Raw genomic sequence first — 24,420 nt, 5'->3', positions numbered from 1 at the left:
GTTGTACCAGGGAAGTAGCTAGGATTTTTTTTGGGTGGGTGGTGTGTGTGTGTGGGGGGGGGGGGGGGCAGGTAACTGAGTAGTTAAAAGTCTAAAACTCCTTAAACGGTAAAGAAGAGAATTTTCTTCAAGTTTATATAATTTTTTCCGGATTTCCCCCCCTTGCCACCCTGCTAACTACGGCTCTGTTGTACTACATCATACATATGTATACCTTCACTGCTAACTCCAAAATTTGAAAATCGTTGCATATCTCATGTTAGATATGATCTGAGAATCTTGTACTTTTATCCACGTTTGTCTCCGTTTTCAGCAATCAGCAATGCTTGTATCAAAACCGGCCTCAGTGGCGTAGTGGTTAGGCCATCGGTCTACAGGCTGGTAGGTACTGGGTTCGGATCCCAGTCGAGGCATGGATTTTTAATCCAGATACCGACTCCAAACCCTGAGTGAGTGCTCTGCAAGGCTCAGTGGGTAGGTGTAAACCACTTGCACCGACCAGTGATCCATAACTGGTTCAACAAAGGCATGGTTTGTGCTATCCTGCCTGTGAGAAGCGCAAATAAAAGATTCCTTGCTGCTAGTCGGAAAGAGTAGCCCATGTAGTGGCGACAGTGGGTTTCCTCTCAAAATCTGTGTGGTCCTTAACCATATGTTTGACACCATATATAGCCGTAAATAAAATGTGTTGAGTGCATTGTTAAATAAAACATTTCTTTCTTTCTTTTGCTTGTATCAAATAAGTTACATTACATGTACAAGTTTAATTTTGAGACTAATTTCAACAACTATTTCTCAATTTCTAGCATTTGCATCCTTAAAATTTGAGAAGCAAAGATTACTTCCAAGGGGGGATCGAGGATTTTGTAACAAGCTGGGATGGGGTTGGGGTGTCGCAAAAATCTAAAACTGGCATTTTGAGTTTGTCAAAGGCAAATGAGCTGAGATCACAAAGAGTGAAATGTGTAGGTGGGTTTGGGGGACATACTGGTGTGTGTGTGTGTGTGTGTGCTTGCTGCCTGGACAATTTTGAGATTTTGAAATGGATATGCTTAGAGGCATGTTTTTATGGCAGTTAAATGATAGTTATTATGGATGATGAATTTACACACACACACCACAAAAAAAAAAAGTCATTAAAAAGAACACTTCAAATGGGCGGTGGTGGAAGGGGTCATAGGACCCTTATGATCCCCTCTAAATCCACCAATGACTTTCTACTCCTTGTACAGAATGTCCTGTTAACATCACCTGTTGTTAACAGTTTAAAACTGTTACATGTACATGTATAATAATACAAGGAGTATTTGTTTACTCAATAGGAATGCTATCAGCAGCAGGTTTCTTCTCTCACAATATACAAAAGAACTTTAATAAGCAGTATGAAAACAACAAACTAACAATGAAGTCCATTACAAAAAATGGCGGCGGGACGTAACCCAGTGGTAAAGCGTTCACTTGGTGCGCAGTCGGTCTGGGATCGATCCCCGTCGGTGGACCCATTGGGCTATTTTTCGTGGAATGGTGCATATAAAAGATCCCTTGCTGCTAATCGAAAAGAGTAGTCCATGAAGTGGCGACAGCGGGTTTCCTGTCTCAATATCTGTGTGGTCCTTAACCATATTATGTCCGACGCCATATAACCGTAAATAAAATGTGTTGAATACGTCGTTAAATAAAACATTTCTTTCTGTTTACGCTGTATGTTGGTGTACAATTTAATCCTTTTATTTGAAACTATCTATACAAACTGAGTCCTCAGCATTGCGAATATACATTATATTAACAGAAGTTTGCTTTGTTTAACGACAATACAGGCTGGTAGGTACTGGGTTCGGATCCCAGTCGAGGCATGGGATTTTTAATCCAGATACCGACTCCAAACCCTGAGTGAGTGCTCCGCAAGGCTCAATGGGTAGGTGTAAACCACTTGCACCGACCAGTGATCCATAACTGGTTCAACAAAGGCCATGGTTTGTGCTATCCTGCCTGTGGGAAGCGCAAATAAAAGATCCCTTGCTGCCTGTCGTAAAGAAGAGTAGCCTATGTGGCGACAGCGGGTTTCCTCTAAAAACAGTGTCAGAATGACCATATGTTTGACGTCCAATAGCCGATGATAAGATTAAAAATCAATGTGCTCTAGTGGCGTCGTTAAATAAAACAAACTTTACTTTACTTGTTTAACGACAACACTAGATCACATTGATTTATTAATCATTGGCTATTGAATGTCAAACATTTGTTAATTTGACATATAGTCTTAGAGAGGAAATATGCTACATTTTTTCATTAATAGTAAGGAACCTTTTATATGCACCATTCCACAGGCAGGATAGCACATACCATGGCCTTTAATATACCAGTCGTGGTGCACTTGCTTGAGCAATAAATAGCCCAAATGGGCCCACTGACAGGGATTGATCCTAGACCAACCACACACCAAACCCCGTTTTAACTATGTAATTCAAATTATTAGTTAAAATAAAATAGTGGTTGAAAGCATTTCAATATTTTAGTCAGGAAATACGTGATAGCATTATAACTGTCCACATGCCCGCCTGACTCTCTTACGCTGAGTCATTAAAAGCTCTCCCGATTCGTAGATTCAGGCCTCCCAGGCGTGTAAGCAGTCTAGGTGGGAGGTTCGAGGTTCGAATCCCCCCTGCTCGAGCAAATGTTTTTTTCCTCAATAAATTTGCCAGGGAACACGACTCTACTTCCTTATATACTTCGCTCACCACAGTCCAACCTCCCATCCCCCCGCTAAAATCCTGCATTCGTTCCTGCCTCCCCCAACTCTGACGATTATTTACTGACCCCTTAGCATTTGAAAACCAGTTGCAATGTAATTTCCGAGAAGAAATTGCATGTTGAGAAAGTTAATCAGTGATCATTGGATGTAATTTACTTGGGATTGACGAATGTTTGCGACATAATGAAAACAACACATCAGCGCACTGTATTACAACGGCCTACTAGCCTACTAGTATACCTGTTAGGATGGTAAAATATACCCCCTGTCCCACCTACCTCCCTAGCATAATATACGTTTTAATCTACATTTGTATCTGAACACAATGGAAGACCGGAAACGAGAACTGCACGTAAAGCACTGATTGGAATGTTAAATATAATTATGTACATTATGTGTTATATTATTTTGTTTTATTCTGTGTGTGTATATATATATATATATATATATATATATATATATATATATATATATATGTGTCCGTCCAGAAATCTTGAGTTCGGGCTTGCTGGTACAGGTTCTTTCTAATATGATAATATTTAAGTCAACACAAATTAGCTTGTGTTATCTTTTATTGTCAACAACCAGGAAGAATATATAATTATTTATTATTACAAAAGTCACAAAGTAATATAAATTAATGTAAAAACTAAACCTCTACATATAATGTAGCATTAACATATATGGGTAAAAACACATGCATAGACGGCATGGTTATGGCAACAAACATGAAAATTGTAGTCCTATAAAATACTAAACTGTTACATAATATATTTATACTACTATCGTATTTCCAAAAACAAATGAAAAAACCACAAGGTGCATCGTATTGTTTATATAGATTTTAAAGTAATTAATAATCTAATAATATATTCATCAAATGTAATGTTAATACACCAACAATAGTTTCTTTATAACAGTTACAGGTTTTGAATTTCATCACAATTAAATAATTTTTACATGTATAAAGATAATTCCTTTTATTTGTTTCACAATGAAACTTATTATTTAGAAATACGAACTATACTTGTCTGTTAACGTACATATTATAATCAAACTACACGAGGGAAATAAACACAACGTTCATGTGTAATAAAAACCAACACAATGACGTATTATATAAATACAGTCGAACCAGTTAAAAGGTCACCTTGTCTAACCCGTTAACTGAATGAAGCATATACCTCAAAAGAGGCCATTTGTTTATAAATGCCACATATAGCTGATCCCATGGGTGACCTTTATAGACAAGTCCGACTATGTTTATATGCATATATTTTAAAAGAAATAGACTAAACAGGAGACAAATACAATATACAATAAAGAAAATGCCTATAAAAATACCAAATTTAGCGATTTTATACTCCAAAGATTCTCCGAGTAATATTCGTAACTATTCAGTTTCAGTATTATACAATCTAAACAATATGTTAGTCAGCTGTGAAGAAGAAAAAAGGGCCAAGGAGGGGGTGGTATTTTACACAATGTATCATAATTATGATGTTTTACTCACACATAGTTTGTCACATATTCCCTTGCATATCTGCCCCATCGTTGTAATAGTAACATAGCATGCTAGTATTGCATTCCGAAATTCTTTATTACTTGTATTATTATATTTTATTTATTTAAAAACAAAATCATAAAAGCTGTGTTGGTTATTTTCTATATGCATTTTGTTATAGGTAACATGGACTAGAAATACAATAAAAACAACATCATTAATATCTATATAAAATAAGAAAATTAATAGCACTTGAACACCTATCACATTAAGCACTTTACTGCTATCATATATCATAAATTGATGAACCATATATATTATCTCCGGATTTTTTTCTCGATACAAAATTATCGTCTGCTCAACTCTGACATACCCTGTCAATCATATATTTAGACTTTATTCCTTTGGTCGCCATGTTCCGGCATCTTTGATATTCAGTTTATTGTTACACGATTCAAGTTTTTCAGAAACGTGTGCAGGGGGTGGGGTGGGAGGTTCGGGGTCAAAATCACTCCTTACATATTTTTCTTTTGAACGATATATTTTTAAGGAAGCATGACACGACCCCTGCCCACTATAAACTTCGCACGCCAGTCTAGACCCCCACTGCATTCGTGTGGTATAAATAATCTGGAGAATGCACTGGATATATTATTATATGCTTGCATACAATCGAAGCTGGTAAACTGACATCTTGTATAACGACGACGTGTTTATAAAGGGCACTCGAGATGTATCGCGTTTGTACACATATATCGATATAATATAAAAGTTAAAGCATGTTTTGTTTAACAACACCGCAAGAGCACTATGACTTATCAATCATTGGATGTCATCGAATATTTGGATGTTAAACGTGATAATTCCGACGTGCCTAAGTTAGTCATACCTCTGATGGGCACGTATTCCGAATAACTGTTTCCCGTCCCTTTGTAAAGTTTGCCGCGCTCGTCTTGAGCACGTGTTCCAAATACCCTTTTGCCTGTCTAGAACACAATTTATTTATTCCTTCAAGTGGTGTTTATTATGTGGGGGTCATACTTAAAAATTGGTCTTGGCAAGGTGTCTCTCATTAATATCAGATGATCCCAAACAGTTAAACCAATTTTATCAGTCATCCATGTAAATCTTTTATATACAGTTAGAAAGCGATGGATATCATTCCTGCGAATCAACTAGCTGGACATTTTTGTTCTTCGACAGAACAAAGTTTTATAATTAAAATAGACTACATTACTGCATATAAGATTCAAATGATGTTAAAACATAATAGGAATAAATAAAATGAAGTGAGAATAGTTATCATCAATCAAACAAATAGGCTTAATGCTGCATGCAACACATCAAATAACACGAGTGTACTTATTTTACTATGTTACAATTAACAATGAATAATTAAGGTTGCACACCACCATTTATTTTTGCATATATTTTAAAGCTATGTGAACATAAATTCTACCATATTAAGCCACAACATCGATAGAAATATACCACTGCTATTTTTTTGTTGTTGAAAAGTACAATTACTTAGAAACTGACATGCAAAAAATCAATATAAATTATCAAACTTTTTAATTAATTCAAATTTTATTTTATTAATATTTTAATTATTATTATTATAATTATTTTATTTATGTATTTTTTATATATTATTATTATTATTTTTTTTTTTTTTTTTTTTTTGGGGGGGGGGGGCTTTTCATTTTTAAGCTAGATCTCATTCTATTGTTATACACCTATTTACAAACCACAGCATACCACATGCATAGTTATAAAAGTAGAAGAATAAATAACTCCAAAACATTGGGTTATTTAAATACTAAATACACTGAAAAGATCAACCTACTTCTTAGAGTATAGTCAAGGAATACAGGGGCACGGTGTGTATGTAATACACGAGTGTAGGGTTTTATTGCCTGTCTGGTTACACTTTGATGTTATTCGCCAACAAATATTTAATGACTTATATGTCAACATGTTTATGTAAAAAGATTCTTAAAACTAAAATGTCGAACATCTCAACCTTTTATTTTCAGATAGTGACAAGAAACACATTTCAGAGTTTATTAAAATTAGCTCCGCTATTACATGTGGATCTAACAGCAGCCCGTTGGAGCTCATGTCCAGTTGACCTTCCATTCGATCAATCAAAACCTTATTTGCAAAATCATGCCAGTGATTTGAAAACATTCGGGATTATGCCGAGGGTATACGAAATGATTCGGATGAATTACGAAGTATGCCGGAAACTAATTTCAATATAAAATTTTATATAAAATTCGTTTCAAGACGAAAAAAACAACAACAACAACAAAAAACACCCCCAACGTTATGGTATAGCCATAAAATCTGTTTATACTAGTATACAATTCAGAGTTTATTGCTACACTTTTCCCCCTGTTTTTTTCAATGTTGAAATAGACCAACAAGTTCGCCTATTGCATAAATAGTCTCGCCCGATATTTTTAGAATGTGTACGCACTCAAATAACGCTATAAAAGGCGAAGTGTAATTGTTCGATATTTAAATTGCTATTTATAGATGAAATGTCACCTGGACATGGGAGTCCACGCAATGCTGTTAGATCTACTGGTGAGACCAGTAGAGCTAATTTTAATCAGATTGCCAAAACTTAGAAATTTGTTAGAAAATGTGTAGCCATACTCACGTTTTAGCAGCCAATCTAAATTAAGGCTCTTTGAACACTAGTACTTGTATTTATTTGATTTGCAAGTACATGTAACTTTTTTTTTTTGCGATTTAATAAAAAAATATATATCTACCAATTCAACTTTAATTCACATTTGACAATTTGGCGAGCGACAGCTTGAACCATGATTACTACTTGAATGTTTTGAAAGGTAACGTGAAAACACCAAAGGGTGAAATAACTATATTCCCAAAGTTGAAACTGTCAAGTCAAATTCCACAAATGTGACACATGTTTAATAAGAATTAGAACATATCAAACGTAAATATTAAGTCTAAATTATGCCAAGGGTTCTGCGAAAAACAAGGATTTACCATTGGTAATATATCCATGTATTAAATAACACATGATTGTACTGTATTGGTGGGGACAGTTAAACAAATACACTGTTATGAAGTAAAAAAAAAGAGGTAAAATTCGTGAGTTTGGTTTAGAAATTAAAACAATGCTAATGGACTAACTGCATGTTAATACAAAATGAAATTATCAGTTTTAAAAGCAGGCTACAAAATCAACTCAAATGAAGCTCGTTAATAACCATGGCGGTCTTATTACACTATAACCTGCTGTAGAAAAACAGCTATACCATGTTAGAGAAAGTCGGATTGGTTAAAAATAGTACAGCAGATCTGATTAATCAAAAATGATGTTGCATATTTATTTAATCATAAGATGGAAAAGCAGATCTGATTGGTTAAAAGATAGAACCTAAAATATGATTGGTCAACAGAACTGGTTGGTTACATCAACTCTGACTGGCTACAGAATGGTTCAGCAGGGGGCCTAGTTCTGTGTGGTTACATAGTGGTATTGTAAATAGGACTGGTTAACGGTTGGTACAACAAAGCTGCTTGATTAAAGGCTGGTATAACCGAACAAGGAGATACACCAGACATGGCTTGTTACAGGATAATACAAGAGAGTTCATTTTTTTTATAAGTTGGTACAACATAACTGATTTGTTATAGTTTGGTACAATAAAACTAGATTTGTTATAGTTTGGTACAACAAAACTGATTTGTTATAGTTTGATACAATACAACTGATTTGTTATAGCTTGGTACAATAAAACTGATTTTTGTTTGTAAGTTGGTACAACCCAGCTGATTGGTTAAAAGGTAGTAATCAGATCCGATTGGTTACGAGGTGGTACAGCCGAGCTGAGTGGTTACAGGATGGTACAGCAGAGGAAGCCAGGGCCGGTGTCTTTGAGCTTGCTTTCCTTGATGAGAGGAGACTTTTCCGATTTCTTCACCGGTTCAGCGATTTCCATTGGCTTAACCTCGGGTCCTTCGGGATCTGTAGGTTTTTCTCCTTCGGTCTTTTCCTTCTCATCCTGAAGGAAATAAATAAATAAATAAGCTAGAGTTTAAATTGCTTTAATTAGAGGAGAAAACTCTGCGAGTATAGTAAACACATTCAGAGACATATTTTGGGCGTGTACTCTCTCCCGGGCCCTACACATGTCCTACAGCAAGCTAAGTGTACCAACTGACTAATTTAACGCAAACTAATTGCCTGATATATGCTACTTTAAAGTTGCACCCCCTCCCATAAAATCATGGACCCCCCCCCCCCCCCTTAAATAGGAGTAACTTATGTGTCGGCATCAATTTCTTTCTTAATGCTAAATCACATTTAACATTTCTCATGTTTGACACCTGAGGGCCGTTTTCCACGTGCATGGTTTTTAACGCGGTTAATAAAAAAGAAAAAAAGAAGAAGAAGAAATGAAAGCAACAACCTCCAGCCATTTATATGAAAATGCTGCTATTTATAGACACAAAATTGATTTTTAAAGCGTCTGTTTTATACGTTCCGCGCCCGTAGAACGCCCGCTAGTTAAACAATGTTCTGAGTTGTCGAACAGCCCGTCCTTTTATTGATCGAAATATACATGTATCAGATGTGGAAACCTTTTAATAATAATTTTTATTATTATTATTATTATTATTATTATTATTGTTTTTTTTTGTTTTTTTAAATAAGATGCCTTTTTAAAATATAATAGTGAGAAAAGGGGGTGCAATCAGTCAAAAAAAATATTAAAAAAAAATATTCCGATGGAGCATGACTCGATGCCCTTATAAATTTCACTCATCGCAATCTAGACACCGCCTAACCCCCACTCCCTCCTCCGAATAAATTCCTGCACACACGCCTGGGGGTGTTGATTAACTCTGCATCCAGTCGGCTGGAAATCTGGAAATGCTGCCAGCGTTACATCTACATTTATCATACGAACAAATAAAATGAATGAAAACCACTTACAATATTTTAAATAACATTGCAGCTGTTTATTTATTATTCGTGGTAACACTCGGGACTAGTTTGTTCTAGTAAAACGATTGTTTACTCTCTTATCTTTATTACAAAAACAAGCCTGCAACCCCCTCCCAAAAAACCAACCCCCAATCCCCCCGAAAACCCCCCAAAACAAAACAAAAAAACAAAAAACAAAACAAAAACCCCAACCAAACCCAAACCCTCCTAAAAATGTCCTCTATCTACTTGTAAGTTAATTTTAACAATGTACAATTGATTTTGCAAAGCATATATTTATGTACATTTTGTTGTTGTTTCGTTTTAAAAGTACACGCTAGCATTAATCAACATGATAATAATCATAAATAAATAAATGCCTGATTTTGAGTTGTTAAAAACTGTTATACACTTTCTAACTTTCATACAAAAAAAAAAAAAAAAAAAAAAAAAAAAAGAGAGAGAAAGTAATGAGCATAAGCATAACAATAGAATTGCTAAAACATCTGTTGCATCGCACCAACACAGAAAGCGCGCAATTACTACAGTGATTTTAAGGGAGTTCTTTTATTGTTATCGAAACCGTTATTTGATACAACCTATATAGAAATGAGAGAAAAGAGGAATTTCATAATGATTTACCGTGGAAACCCGCCTCAGCTCACGCTAGGTAACTCACAACATTTAGTTATTATATATATTTATATTCATAGCCCCTGAAAACCCCTCTTCAACGTGTTTGCCATTTATAAAACCGCTTTTTATCAATTCATTTTATTATTTAATTAAGTTTGAAACACAATACCCTAGGAATATATATCAGCTATCTGGGTAGAGGTGAGAGAGAGAGAGGGAGAGAGACAGAAAGAGAGAGAGAGAGAGAGAGAGAGAGAGAGAGAGAGAGAGAGAGAGAGAGAGAGAGAGAGAGAGAGAGAGAGAGTATTCAATCCCTGTCCTGTCTAGATAGTACTTTATATAACGGTTTGTCAAATTTCGACAACTAAATGGTCGCCATGGCAGTACTGTTTAAATACACCATGGCAGTACTGTGTTTTAAATACACCATGGCAGTACTGTGTTGTAAATACATGGCAGTACTGTGTTTAAATACACCATGGAAATACTGTGTTGTAAATACACCATGGCAGTACTGTGTTGTAAATACACCATGGCAGTACTGTGTTTAAATACACCATGGCAGTACTGTGTGTAAATACACCATGGCAGTACTGTGTTGTAAATACACCATGGCAGTACTGTGTTGTAAATACATCATGGCAGTACTGTGTTGTAAATACACCATGGCAGTACTATGTTTAAATACACCATGGCAGTACTGTGTTTAAATACATCATGGCAGTACTGTGTTTAAATACACCATGGCAGTACTGTGTTTAAATACATCATAGCAGTACTGTGTTTTAAATACACCATGGCAGTACTGTGTTGTAAATACCATGTCAGTACTGTGTTTAAATACACCATGGCAGTACTGTGTTTATATACATCTGTGTTTAAATACACCATGGCAGTACTGTGTTTAAATACACCATGGCAGTACTGTGTTTAAATACACCATGGCAGTACTGTGTTTAAATACACCATGGCAGTACTGTGTTGTAAATACACCATGGCAGTACTGTGTTTAAATACACCATGGAAATACTGTGTTGTAAATACACCATGGCAGTACTGTGTTTAAATACACCATGTCAGTACTGTGTTTAAATACACTATGGCAGTACTGTGTTGTAAATACACCATGGCAGTACTGTGTTGTAAATACATCATGGCAGTACTGTGTTTAAATACACCATGTCAGTACTGTGTTTAAATACACCATGGCAGTACTGTGTTTAAATACATCATGGCAGTACTGTGTTTAAATACACCATGGCAGTACTGTGTTTAAATACACCATGGCAGTACTGTGTTTAAATACATCATGGCAGTACTGTGTTTTAAATACACCATGGCAGTACTGTGTTGTAAATACATCATGGCAGTACTGTGTTTAAATACACCATGTCAGTACTGTGTTTAAATACACCATGTCAGTACTGTGTTTTAAATACACCATGGCAGTACTGTGTTTAAATACACCATGGCAGTACTGTGTTTAAATACATCATAGCAGTACTGTGTTTTAAATACACCATGGCAGTACTGTGTTGTAAATACATCATGGCAGTACTGTGTTTAAATACACCATGTCAGTACTGTGTTTAAATACACCATGGCAGTACTGTGTTTATATACATCATGGCAGTACTGTGTTTATATACATCATGGCAGTACTGTGTTTAAATACACCATGGCAGTACTGTGTTTAAATACACCATGGCAGTACTGTGTTTAAATACACCATGGCAGTACTGTGTTGTAAATACACCATGGCAGTACTGTGTTTAAATACACCATGGAAATACTGTGTTGTAAATACACCATGGCAGTACTGTGTTTAAATACACCATGGCAGTACTGTGTTTAAATACACTATGGCAGTACTGTGTTGTAAAACCACTGGCAGTACTGTGTTGTAAATACATCATGGCAGTAGTAAATACATGGCAGTACTGTGTTTAAATACACCATGGCAGTACTGTGTTTAAATACACCATGGCAGTACTGTGTTTAAATACATCATGGCAGTACTGTGTTTAAATACACCATGGCAGTACTGTGTTTAAATACACCATGGTAGTACTGTGTTTAAATACACCATGGCAGTACTGTGTTTAAATACATCATGGCAGTACTGTGTTTTAAATACACCATGGCAGTACTGTGTTGTAAATACCATGTCAGTACTGTGTTTAAATACACCATGGCAGTACTGTGTTTATATACATCATGGCAGTACTGTGTTTAAATACACCATGGCAGTACTGTGTTTAAATACACCATGGCAGTACTGTGTTTAAATACACCATGGCAGTACTGTGTTGTAAATACACCATGGCAGTACTGTGTTTAAATACACCATGGAAATACTGTGTTGTAAATACACCATGGCAGTACTGTGTTTAAATACACCATGTCAGTACTGTGTTTAAATACACTATGGCAGTACTGTGTTGTAAATACACCATGGCAGTACTGTGTTGTAAATACATCATGGCAGTACTGTGTTTAAATACACCATGTCAGTACTGTGTTTAAATACACCATGGCAGTACTGTGTTTAAATACATCATGGCAGTACTGTGTTTAAATACACCATGGCAGTACTGTGTTTAAATACACCATGGCAGTACTGTGTTTAAATACATCATGGCAGTACTGTGTTTTAAATACACCATGGCAGTACTGTGTTGTAAATACATCATGGCAGTACTGTGTTTAAATACACCATGTCAGTACTGTGTTTAAATACACCATGTCAGTACTGTGTTTTAAATACACCATGGCAGTACTGTGTTTAAATACACCATGGCAGTACTGTGTTTAAATACATCATAGCAGTACTGTGTTTTAAATACACCATGGCAGTACTGTGTTGTAAATACATCATGGCAGTACTGTGTTTAAATACACCATGTCAGTACTGTGTTTAAATACACCATGGCAGTACTGTGTTTATATACATCATGGCAGTACTGTGTTTATATACATCATGGCAGTACTGTGTTTAAATACACCATGGCAGTACTGTGTTTAAATACACCATGGCAGTACTGTGTTTAAATACACCATGGCAGTACTGTGTTGTAAATACACCATGGCAGTACTGTGTTTAAATACACCATGGAAATACTGTGTTGTAAATACACCATGGCAGTACTGTGTTTAAATACACCATGGCAGTACTGTGTTTAAATACACTATGGCAGTACTGTGTTGTAAAACCACCATGGCAGTACTGTGTTGTAAATACATCATGGCAGTACTGTGTTTAAATACACCATGGCAGTACTGTGTTTAAATACACCATGGCAGTACTGTGTTTAAATACATCATGGCAGTACTGTGTTTAAATACACCATGGCAGTACTGTGTTTAAATACACCATGGTAGTACTGTGTTTAAATACACCATGGCAGTACTGTGTTTAAATACATCATGGCAGTACTGTGTTTTAAATACACCATGGCAGTACTGTGTTGTAAATACATCATGGCAGTACTGTGTTTAAATACACCATGTCAGTACTGTGTTTACATACACCATGTCAGTACTGTGTTTTAAATACACCATGGCAGTACTGTGTTTAAATACACCATGGCAGTACTGTGTTTAAATACATCATAACAGTACTGTGTTTTAAATACACCATGGCAGTACTGTGTTGTAAATACATCATGGCAGTACTGTGTTTAAATACACCATGTCAGTACTGTGTTTAAATACACCATGGCAGTACTGTGTTTATATACATCATGGCAGTACTGTGTTTAAATACACCATGGCAGTACTGTGTTTAAATACACCATGGCAGTACTGTGTTGTAAATACACCATGGCAGTACTGTGTTTAAATACACCATGGAAATACTGTGTTGTAAATACACCATGGCAGTACTGTGTTGTAAATACACCATGGCAGTACTGTGTTGTAAATACATCATGGCAGTACTGTGTTTAAATACACCATGTCAGTACTGTGTTTAAATACACCATGGCAGTACTGTGTTTAAATACATCATGGCAGTACTGTGTTTAAATACACCATGGCAGTACTGTGTTTAAATACACCATGGCAGTACTGTGTTTAAATACACCATGGCAGTACTGTGTTTAAATACATCATGGCAGTACTGTGTTTTAAATACACCATGGCAGTACTGTGTTGTAAATACATCATGGCAGTACTGTGTTTAAATACACCATGTCAGTACTGTGTTTAAATACACCATGTCAGTACTGTGTTTTAAATACACCATGGCAGTACTGTGTTTAAATACACCATGGCAGTACTGTGTTTAAATACATCATATCAGTACTGTGTTTTAAATACACCATGGCAGTACTGTGTTGTAAATACACCATGGCAGTACTGTGTTGTAAATACACCATGACAGTACTGTGTTGTAAATACACCATGGCAGTACTGTGTTTAAATACACCATGTCAGTACTGTGTTTAAATACACCATGTCAGTACTGTGTTTTAAATACACCATGGCAGTACTGTGTTTAAATACATCATGGCAGTACTGTGTTTAAATACATCATGGCAGTACTGTGTTTTAAATACACCATGGCAGTACTGTGTTGTAAATACACCATGGTGGTACTGTGTTGTAAATACACCATGACAGTACTGTGTTGTAAATACACCATGGCAGTACTGTGTTGTAAATACACCATGGCAGTACTGTGTTTAAATACACCATGGCAGTACTGTGTTTAAATACACGATGGCAGTACTGTTTAAATACATCATGGCAGTACTGTGTTTAAATACACCATGGTAATACTGTGTTTGAATACACCACGGTAATACTGTTTGAATACATCATGGCAGTACTGTGTTTAAATACCTCATGGCAGTACTGTGTTGTAAATACACCATGGCAGTACTGTGTTTAAATACACCATGGCAGTACTGTTTAAATACACCATGACAGTACTGTGTTTTAAATACACCATGGCAGTACTGTGTTGTAAATACACCATGGTGGTACTGTGTTGTAAATACACCATGACAGTACTGTGTTGTAAATACACCATGGCAGTACTGTGTTGTAAATACACCATGGCAGTACTGTGTTTAAATACACCATGGCAGTACTGTGTTTAAATACACGATGGCAGTACTGTTTAAATACATCATGGCAGTACTGTGTTTAAATACACCATGGTAATACTGTGTTTGAATACACCACGGTAATACTGTTTGAATACATCATGGCAGTACTGTGTTTAAATACCTCATGGCAGTACTGTGTTGTAAATACACCATGGCAGTACTGTGTTTAAATACACCATGGCAGTACTGTTTAAATACACCATGACAGTACTGTGTTTTAAATACACCATGGCAGTACTGTGTTTAAATACATCATGGCAGTACTGTGTTGTAAATACACCATGGCAGTACTGTGTTTTAAATACACAAATTGTCCTAAATTTGACGCAACAGACCTTTAATTTGATCTAAAAAAAATTGTTTACTCTAACATTAAACTAACATGTTTGTGGACACAACAAGAAGAAACCCAACATCCGAACCCGAAAGCGGCTGACCATCGAACCATCAATGTTGATGTTTTCAATCATGTCGAAGGGATAGTGTTGTTTAGTGGTAGTGGGGTGGGAGTTGTGGAGAGTGACAAAACGAAAACTAAGTTAGAACCGACGCCCCCTAAAGGTTTCATATTTCTCTGTTCAGTAGTTTGACAAGAACAGAGGTTCGAAACACACCAGCAATGTTTATTTTAATTAAAGGAATGCTTAAGGAAGGCTTTTGGACTTGTATGCATATTCAACGATATATAATGCACATTATTGCTTAATATCAACAAGTATAATCATATAGTTAATTAATAAAACGGTTAAATGTGACGGCTATTATATATAACAGGTGCAGCCATTTTGTACCATCACAGTGAATACGCCCTCTGGCGAGCTAGTGGTTACGTAATACTCAACGTGTCACGTCAGGAATATTGCTTAGGTGGGACCAGATGCTGAGATCGGTAAAAACAAATGATGTACTCTTTTAGCAGGTTTTATACGTCAATAAAGGGACCGTGACAGAACAGACAATTTAAATATTCAAATTAAAATATATTTCATGACTATATAACTAATTTTATTTTGCGTTATCGGGTTAAATTAATTTTCTTTCAATTAATAAAAGTATTATTTTCTCGTTTTGTATCTGGTTATATTGCATACATACTAACGCAGTTTATCCTTCTCCATTACTGAAGTTACACGATTGCAGTCTTATAGTGTTACTAGCAAAGTTAATATTGTTCCGTTTAGCACACATATTTTTCCCTTCACAAATTAGAGCTAGGATACAACGTGTTTTTCAATTTTCTCTGAATTCACTTTATGAAGTAAGTCCATTTAAAACAACAGTTCTGTGACTGACATGAAAGCATATATTACACTGTGTGTGTATGTTTATTCTTTTCCGTACCAATCTAGTACTAAGTAGTATTTTAAAATAAACACCAGATATTTGTTTATGTTTTTAAAACATAGATATAATCCTTCTTTTAATGTCAAAATGTAGCGGGTTTCCTCTCAAGAATATATGTGTCAGAATTACGAAACATTTGACGATTAAATAATTAATGTTCCAACGGTGCCATGAAATAAAAACCAACATTAACTTTATAATCCTTCTTTCCGAATTTGTGTTCTTTCGTTTTCCGTATATTAATCTGTTTATATTTTAAACGTCAGCTACAGTATCCGTTAAAGACAACATGCACATGCTTTGTGCACCATCCACTGACTACACGCAATGTCTGATGGGAGAAGTAGTTCTCTACCTGGGTCTCCTCCGTCACGTTAATGATGTCTTCAATTACTGTCTCGGGAGGTACATAAGTCTCGCCGCCATCAACCACATTCTGTTCCGCGTCTGGGTCCGGGTCCGGGTCCGAGTCCCAATTCCGAGGCGGATCTGGTAACTTCGGGACAGTTTGGGCCAACGCTGCCAGTGTTCCGGGTTTTACGCCAGGTCCTTGTTCTTTTGACTCCTGTTGGTCGGTGTTTCCATCTGCTGTTGCATTTTCGTCGGCGGCTTTTTGTAATTCTTTCTCTTTCTTTTTCTTCTCCTTTTTCTCCTTTTTCTCTTTCTTTTTTCGAGTAGTTTTAAAGAAATCTTTGATTGGCATCTATTATCAATGACATTGAAAAGAAATATAAAGAAATACATTTTAAATGATAAAACGTAGGATGTAAATGTAAAAATATTTAATGTTTTCGGATTTGTTTTGGTTTGTTTTAGGTGCACTGTATTTAATCTAGAAATTTCTTTTAAATATTTGTTTCATATATTGAAGATAGGGAGATTCTTGTTTTGACAATAGGCCTACCCACCGCTTATAGGCCCAATTTCTTAATTCATTTAGCGGTACGTGTAATTACTTTACAACAGATGAATCAGGAATAATTTTTTTTTATTAATTTAAGTTTGAAGGCATCTGAATCGAGTATTTTAATTGTACATTAAAAAAAAAACTTTGAAATTTATTTGAATACAAATACCCGTAGGTATTTCTGCTTAACTAATGGAACAGGCATCCCTCAAACTGAATTCACCAATGATGCATCTTTTTTCAAATAGCTCTGATACTTAGAATTTCTATAAAAATTATGAAAATATCCAGTTAACAAAGGGACAGGTTAACCAGGTCAATCAGAATATAAACTTGTTGATGCAGTTTTTCAAGTCAAATCTCAAGATATTAAACGAAGAGTAATTCCGTTCATGTATTTCAGGACAAGACGTTTTAACAGATTACTGTTACATGGAACTGTCCAGGGAACTGGTTGTGATCGACCCTTGCAAAGTAACCCCCAATACCTTATTTGGATGGATATTTTCCTTGTCTTGTTCTGGGCTGACAACAGGCTCTTGGCCCTGGTCAAGGTCAGGGTCAGTCCCTTGTTCTTGGTTAGCTTCAACCTCGGACTTGGTGTTACTCTTCACTTCGTTTTCTATCAAAGGGCTTTCGTCTGCAAAAACAAAATACATATTTTTCATATTACAGAATTATGTCTTTCATTGAGTATAATTACAGAAGTACACAGGTTACATATGCTGTATATAGCCAGTCTCGACTTGTTTTGGTTTAACTTCATGACATAACTTGATGACCTTATCAAATCATCCCTTTGACTTTTATTTTGCGCATAGATACGATTTAGAATCAGAATTCAGAACTCGTGATTATGTCTAAATTGTTTTTCAAACATGATGAAGTCCAAGAAATTTAGGTTACTAAATTTGTATCTTCCGAAAGGCGTTGACTGATGCCTTGGCGCCAACTTACTTTCAACAAAGACATCGTTCTCAACGTCCCCGTTCTTGGCCGCATCCTCATGCTCAGGGACATCAGCATCTACTATTTTCTGACCATGTTCCTTTAGGTTCTTCTGTAAGGACAGTCTCAGGCCCTTGGCTTCCTTCTTGGCGGACTCTGTGCCATCGTAGCGACTGATCCTGTTCAGCGCTCTTTCGCACTTGTTGCAGAGATTCACAGACGCGTAGGTATCGCGTACTTCAACATTCAGGATCTTCGCAAAAAGCTTGCGCATGTCTGCGGCATTATCTTCAGTAAGCAAGAGGAAACTACGGCCATCCACCCTGAGGTTGACCCCGCATACGAGGCACCAGGGGTCTGCGCCAGAATGTTTTCGGTTCTTTTTCTCCGACGTCTGCCTGGCGAAAACGCCTTTCCCGCCCCTTTTCATGATTTCGTTAACAGATTATTATATCATGCACTCTTGTATTTCTATCCTCCTCTCAAGACACGGCGTAGATAAATGAAGCTTATAATTGTGGAAAGTGTAGAAGCGACTCACGCTATACGCCATATGTTGCCGTATCAACGATTTCCTGTGTGGCTTGACAAAGCAACACATTTATTACAAAGATAAAGTCATGCTGAGTCGAGAAATATCCAGACACCTGATCAATATGATTCATGAATAATATGTAGACATAAATATATTTCGACAATTCCTGTGGAGAAAATTGATGAATTTCTGCGGGCTCGATGACCTTGGTGATAAAGCCAAGGATGGGATTAGCGGGGTGAGGATCGGGGGGGGGGGGGGGGGGGGGGGGGGGCACATGCGTGATCGTCGAGTTCGATTACTTTTGTGATGAAACTAAGTTAAAGGGGATTTGGTGGGAAACAGTAATTTAATGTAAAATTATTTCAAAGGGTTCGGAATGGACGTCATAATAAAACAAGAATGGGTCATGGATCCCTATTTGGAGATACAAAAAAAGAGAAGTTTTGAGGGATCATGTATCATTGGGAAAGATCAAGGGAGTCATAAGCGTACGAGGCGGTGCTGGAGAAAATCTTCAAATTCCTGCAAAAATGATAGAGATATTCGGGCAAATTACTCTACCTGAAACCTTTTCACCATGTATTTCCATCATTCTACCCACACTATTAGTTGTAATCCATGTAAAAAGCGCAGTGATTCCTTTGCAACTTTGCATTATTGTTTGGCAGCGTGTGCCAAATTACCAAATGTTTAATATCCAATAGCCAATGATTAATAAATCAATGTGCTCTAGTGGTGTTGTTAAACAAGACAGACTTTTATATCCTTTACAAGGGGGCGGAACGTAACCCAATGGTAAAGCAGGGTATGACAATTGTTTGGAAAAGTCACTAGCCGCAGGGCTACAGGTTTGTAAATTCCACTAGCCCACCAAAATATAGCAATAACCCAATTTTTTTTTTATCAAGTACAACAAACTTTTTTATTTGGCTGAAAAACAATATATGTTTCCATGAACCCAACCCCTATAATACTTAGAATAAAGAGCCGGCCTTCCTTTTTATTTTTCGATGTACATGTGTATCATTTGTATCATACATTAAAAAGGTGAAAATGTATCTCGACCTGTAGAGGCAATTGAAGTTTAAAAAAAACAGGTTTTGTTATTTTTAAACCGGCCTACGCTACGTAATTTTCTTTTCAACCTAATTTTTTAAAGTTGGATTCAAAATCATTGTCCCGTTGTTTTAAAATGTATCTAACTAGCGAAAGCGAGTTGAATACGTTTTTAAACGACGAGTTGAAAGATAAATGGTATCTAGCGAACACGAATGTATTATTCTATTTCTTACATATCCTCAAAAATCAGGTTCTAAGCAAATTTTAACTAAAAGTTAGTTACAACCCTTGTACTTGTGGCTAACGTACGCGCCACAAACAAATGATTATCAGGTTAACTATACGTCACAGTGTAATCGATTTCGACCGTACTGTTTTTTTAATTGGATGGTATGGCATTGATGACCTGGCCATCACCTATGAGCAGCCAGTCGTATGTCTTGAAATTGTTAAGAAACGTGCATGTGTAAACAAGTATGTGTTATCAAAAATATCGAATGATGCTCTCACCAATGTGTAAGAAACTAAGTTTACACAGAAGAGAAACACATATGTATTTAGCTGGGTCATTTGATATCTGTTGAGTCAGTTGACATTTGACAATTAGTACTTAGAAAGTATTAGATCCAGAGGGACGCCACATCCTTACCCCTCCCCTACCCCCATACCCTCCCCCCAAAGAAACACACACACATACACACACACACACACACACACACACACACACACACACACGCACGCACACACACACACACACAATTGTTATGCTTGTAAATACGATTGCAATTAACAGTGATCTAAAAATGCGAAAAACCCCAACAATATAGGGCCAAATTTATGATGCCTGTTTTTTCGTAAACGCAGGTGTTTAAGCATTGCAAATGTTTGTAGTTACACGCGTGTAAGTATCAAACGGACGTTGTAAATTCGGCCCTTAACTTCTAAAATCCGATCATATCAGCACTTTAATATGTTGGTATAAACCCAGCTTCCCACCATGGTCAATTCTACACTTTGAGCTTACCCTCACACTTCTCCCTCCACCCAATCTTGGTTTACTGACCAGTACCGAAAAGCGTGCAACAAATATAACTATACAACTACTGTACCTCAAACAGTATATGCCATTACGTCCTCGAAAACGATGTGTATCTGCGATTTGAAGTATCCTTATTTCCATCGAGTAAATCCATGAGCTCTAAACTGCATACTTTGTAGTCGATTAAGTGTCATTAATACAGGCCATATTGTGGCTAAGTAGCGAAATGGCAGCCTTTTGATGCCAATTATATATATATAACTTCACCGACCTCGACCGTTCAGTGGTCATGTCATCGGTTCATGTGTAATATAAAACACTGCTAGACTCATTGGGGAGTTCGTCTGAGGTCTGATGAGCTATAGGATCGATCGCTAATTCCCCTCGGTGGACTCTAATTTTTGATGTATCTCTCGACCAAGATTTTAAATACACATTATTATGCTAGACTTCAAGTAGCCGTACTTTGAAATGTGCTGAGGTGTAGTTAAACACACATTCCTATGCTTGCTATTGGGGAATTAACCAGTTTGGGTTTGCAGGCCAAACCTGGGTCCAACTTGAAATGCTTCAACGACACACCGACGAGACGGAGAAACAAAACCATATGTAGTTAAGTGTTTGAACCTCAAGTAGGTATACAAACACAAAATAAATGAAAAAGGAAAGAGAGAGAGAGAGAGAGAGAGAGAGAGAGAGAGAGAGAGAGAGAGAGAGAGAGAGAGAGAGAGAGAGAGAGAGAGAGAGAGAGAGGGGGGGGGAGAGAGGAGAGGGGGAGGGAGAGAAAGACATACAAAGAGAGAGAGGTAGGGAGAGGGAGAGAAAGACATACAGAGAGAGAGAGAGAGAGAGAGAGAGAGAGAGAGAGAGAGAGAGAGAGAGAGAGAGAGAGAGACACACACACAAAGGCAAACAGAGATAAAGAAAAACAGACGAGAAAGAGATTAGTCAGAGAGATGTGCGAGAGGGGACGAGAGAGATAAACACACGCACACGCACACAAACACACACAGAGACAGACAGAGAGATAGATACACATATAAACCTCAGAGAGATTGTACTGGTAACTAATTATAATTTTTGTAGCATCTACGTTTATATCATTTCCTAAAAAAGAAACGCTATATATATATATATATATATATATATATATATATATATATAACACGCACGCACGCACGCACACACACACACACACACACAATGTACACTTTACACATAACATAACGTATACATCATAAAATGTCCTTTGGTGATCCAAAAATATAGATCACAATCGTGCTTATCTGTCTAAACGTCCAACGTGCAAATCACGTTACCTGTTCACGTGCGCATTCTGCACGTGAAACATGAATACCTGTGCTATAAAAATAAAGGGTTTTCGATTACATGTCCTCGTTATTTTGGTTACTGCACAACATCAAACACATGCCACGACTGAACGAAGCACAACCAACGACGCTATCAGTCGTTTACAATCAGGCAATTGATTCAAGTTGGGCATGGCAAGGATGTTGCATGCATTCCCAAACACCATATTGTGATATCAGTTCCAGTCACAGACAGCAAGGGACATTCACAGATCAGGTAGACCACGTTAAAAGTAAGTTTGTTTTGTGTAACGACACCACTAGAGCACATTGATTTATTCATCATCGGCTATTGGATGTCAAATATTTTGTAATTCTGACATATAGTCTTAGAAAGGAAACCCGCTACATTGTTTACATTGCAATACATGTACATACCAAGGCTTTTGATACACCAATCGTGTTGTATATATAGCTAGTATCGTAACAGCATACATACACAACTACCGGCCTCGGTGGCGTCGTGATTAGGTCATTGGCCTAAAGGCTGGTAGGTAATGGGTTCGGATCCCAGTCGAGGCATAGGATTTTTAATTCAGATACCGACTCCAAACCCTGAGTGAGTGCTCCACAAGGCTCAGTGGGTAGGTGTAAACCAATTGCACCGACCAGTGATCCATAACTGGTTCAACAAAGGTCATGGTTTGTGCTATCCTGCCCGTGGGAAGCGCAAATAAAAGATCCCTTGCTGCTAATCGGAAAGAGTAGCCCATGTAGTGGCGACAGCGGGTTTCCTCTCAACATCTGTGTGGTCCTTAACCATATGTCTGACGCCATATAACCGTAAATAAAAAATGTGTTGAGTGCGTCGTTAAATAAAACATTTCTTTCTTTCTAAGTTGGGCATGGCAAGGATGTTGCATGCATCCCCAAACACCATATTGTGATATCAGTTCCAGTAACCGACAACAAGGGACTTTTACAGATCAGGTAGACCACGTTAAAAGTAAGTTTGTTTTGTGTAACGACACCACTAGAGGCATTGATTTATTCATCATCGGCTATTGGATGTCAAATATTTTGTAATTCTGACATATAGTCTTAGAAAGGAAACCCGCTACATTGTTTACATTGCAATACATGTATATACAAAGGCTTCTGATATACCAATCGTGTTACACATATAGCTAGTATCGTAACAACATACATACACAACAACAGTTAGGACCTGGCCTGACCCGCTAGATCACCGGATTTGAATCCCATAGAACATCTATGGGATGATTAGGATACATAATTGAGACGGCATCAACCACAGCCACAGTCTTTCACAGTAGGCACTGACACTACACGCAGACTGAGGTGTAATTCGTAATCTTATAGCTTTCATGGAAAGGAAATGTCAGGCAGTTCTCGACTCCCATGGTCGACACACAAAATATTGTCTGCACACCGTTATGACCTTGAACTTTGTTTATTTTTATATATTATTATTATTATTATTTGTTTTTAAAAGTATCGGTGAAACAATTTCAGGGAATAAGTATAAAACAAATATTCTGAGAGTACTGCTAAATTAATACATGTCCACTTCTGGTCCCAACAAATTTGCTTATCTCCTAAGTTCAAAAGCCATAACTCTGTGAAACAGGTAAATCGCTACGAAAGTCAGAATTGATCTGTAACGATACATGATAAAGTCATACACAAAATTTCAGTTCGCTATCTTGAGACACTGCGAACAAATTCCGGAAAACTATATGTGGACAGACAGATGGACAGAAGGACGGAAGCGAAACCTATACCGGACTAATAACTGACTGAATTTCAGATATTATCATAGTGGAACATTTACAACTATTTATTCAAATGAAAATAATATATAGTTAGCTGTATATATACGATTCAATTAATTGTTATTGTGTCACCTGCATTTACACAAGAACTTAGACATTAGTTAATTTGGGGATAGCAATCAGTCCAATTAATGTGAAACTTCATTACAGCAGTTAAGAACACTGTGGCTTTTATTTTTTGCCACCAGCTCATCAGCTAAGGATTAAAACCAATGGCAATTACGAGTCAACAAATGTAAAGATTCGTTTTTCCATACATGAAAAGAGAGATAGAGACTCAAAGATAGTCCGAAGAGAGAGAGCGAGACTCAAGGGGAGACCCTAAAAGTCTGTCGCAATGTCAGCTCTATCGTTCAACTTGTTAATCATGTTTCATGTTGGAAAGGAAAATACAAGAACCTACTTTACCAACTTGCGACTTCTATTCATTCAAATTCATTG

General features: G+C 36.8%; 1 protein-coding gene and 1 long non-coding RNA gene across 3 annotated transcripts in view; one reads left to right on the top strand and one right to left on the bottom strand.

Moving 5' to 3' along the window:
• Positions 1 to 6,757: 6,757 nt before the first annotated feature.
• LOC121369067 (FACT complex subunit SSRP1-A-like) overlaps positions 6,758 to 24,420 on the bottom strand; it is a 42,099-nt gene continuing 24,436 nt past the window's right edge. The window contains exons 1-4 of one of the 2 annotated variants that reach the window (XM_041493897.1): positions 18,187 to 18,691; positions 17,718 to 17,869; positions 16,678 to 17,025; positions 6,758 to 8,302 (exon numbers count right to left, since the gene is read on the bottom strand). In XM_041493897.1, the coding sequence (XP_041349831.1) occupies positions 8,135 to 8,302; positions 16,678 to 17,025; positions 17,718 to 17,869; positions 18,187 to 18,607 (1,089 nt within the window). In that variant the 5' untranslated portion in view covers positions 18,608 to 18,691 and the 3' untranslated portion in view covers positions 6,758 to 8,134. Of the gene's footprint in view, positions 8,303 to 16,677; positions 17,026 to 17,717; positions 17,870 to 18,186; positions 18,692 to 24,420 lie in introns of those variants that run through there. The other variant, XM_041493898.1, reaches the window with a different exon arrangement.
• Positions 22,241 to 24,420, top strand: part of LOC121369068 — a 54,304-nt gene continuing 52,124 nt past the window's right edge. The window contains exon 1 of the long non-coding RNA XR_005957551.1: positions 22,241 to 22,416. This is a non-coding gene — a long non-coding RNA (uncharacterized LOC121369068). The remainder of the gene's footprint in view (positions 22,417 to 24,420) is intronic.

Source organism: Gigantopelta aegis, chromosome 3 (assembly GCF_016097555.1).
Source record: "Gigantopelta aegis isolate Gae_Host chromosome 3, Gae_host_genome, whole genome shotgun sequence".
Classification (NCBI taxonomy): Eukaryota; Metazoa; Mollusca; class Gastropoda; order Neomphalida; family Peltospiridae; genus Gigantopelta; species Gigantopelta aegis.
This window is presented reverse-complemented; position numbering and strand designations above follow the sequence as displayed.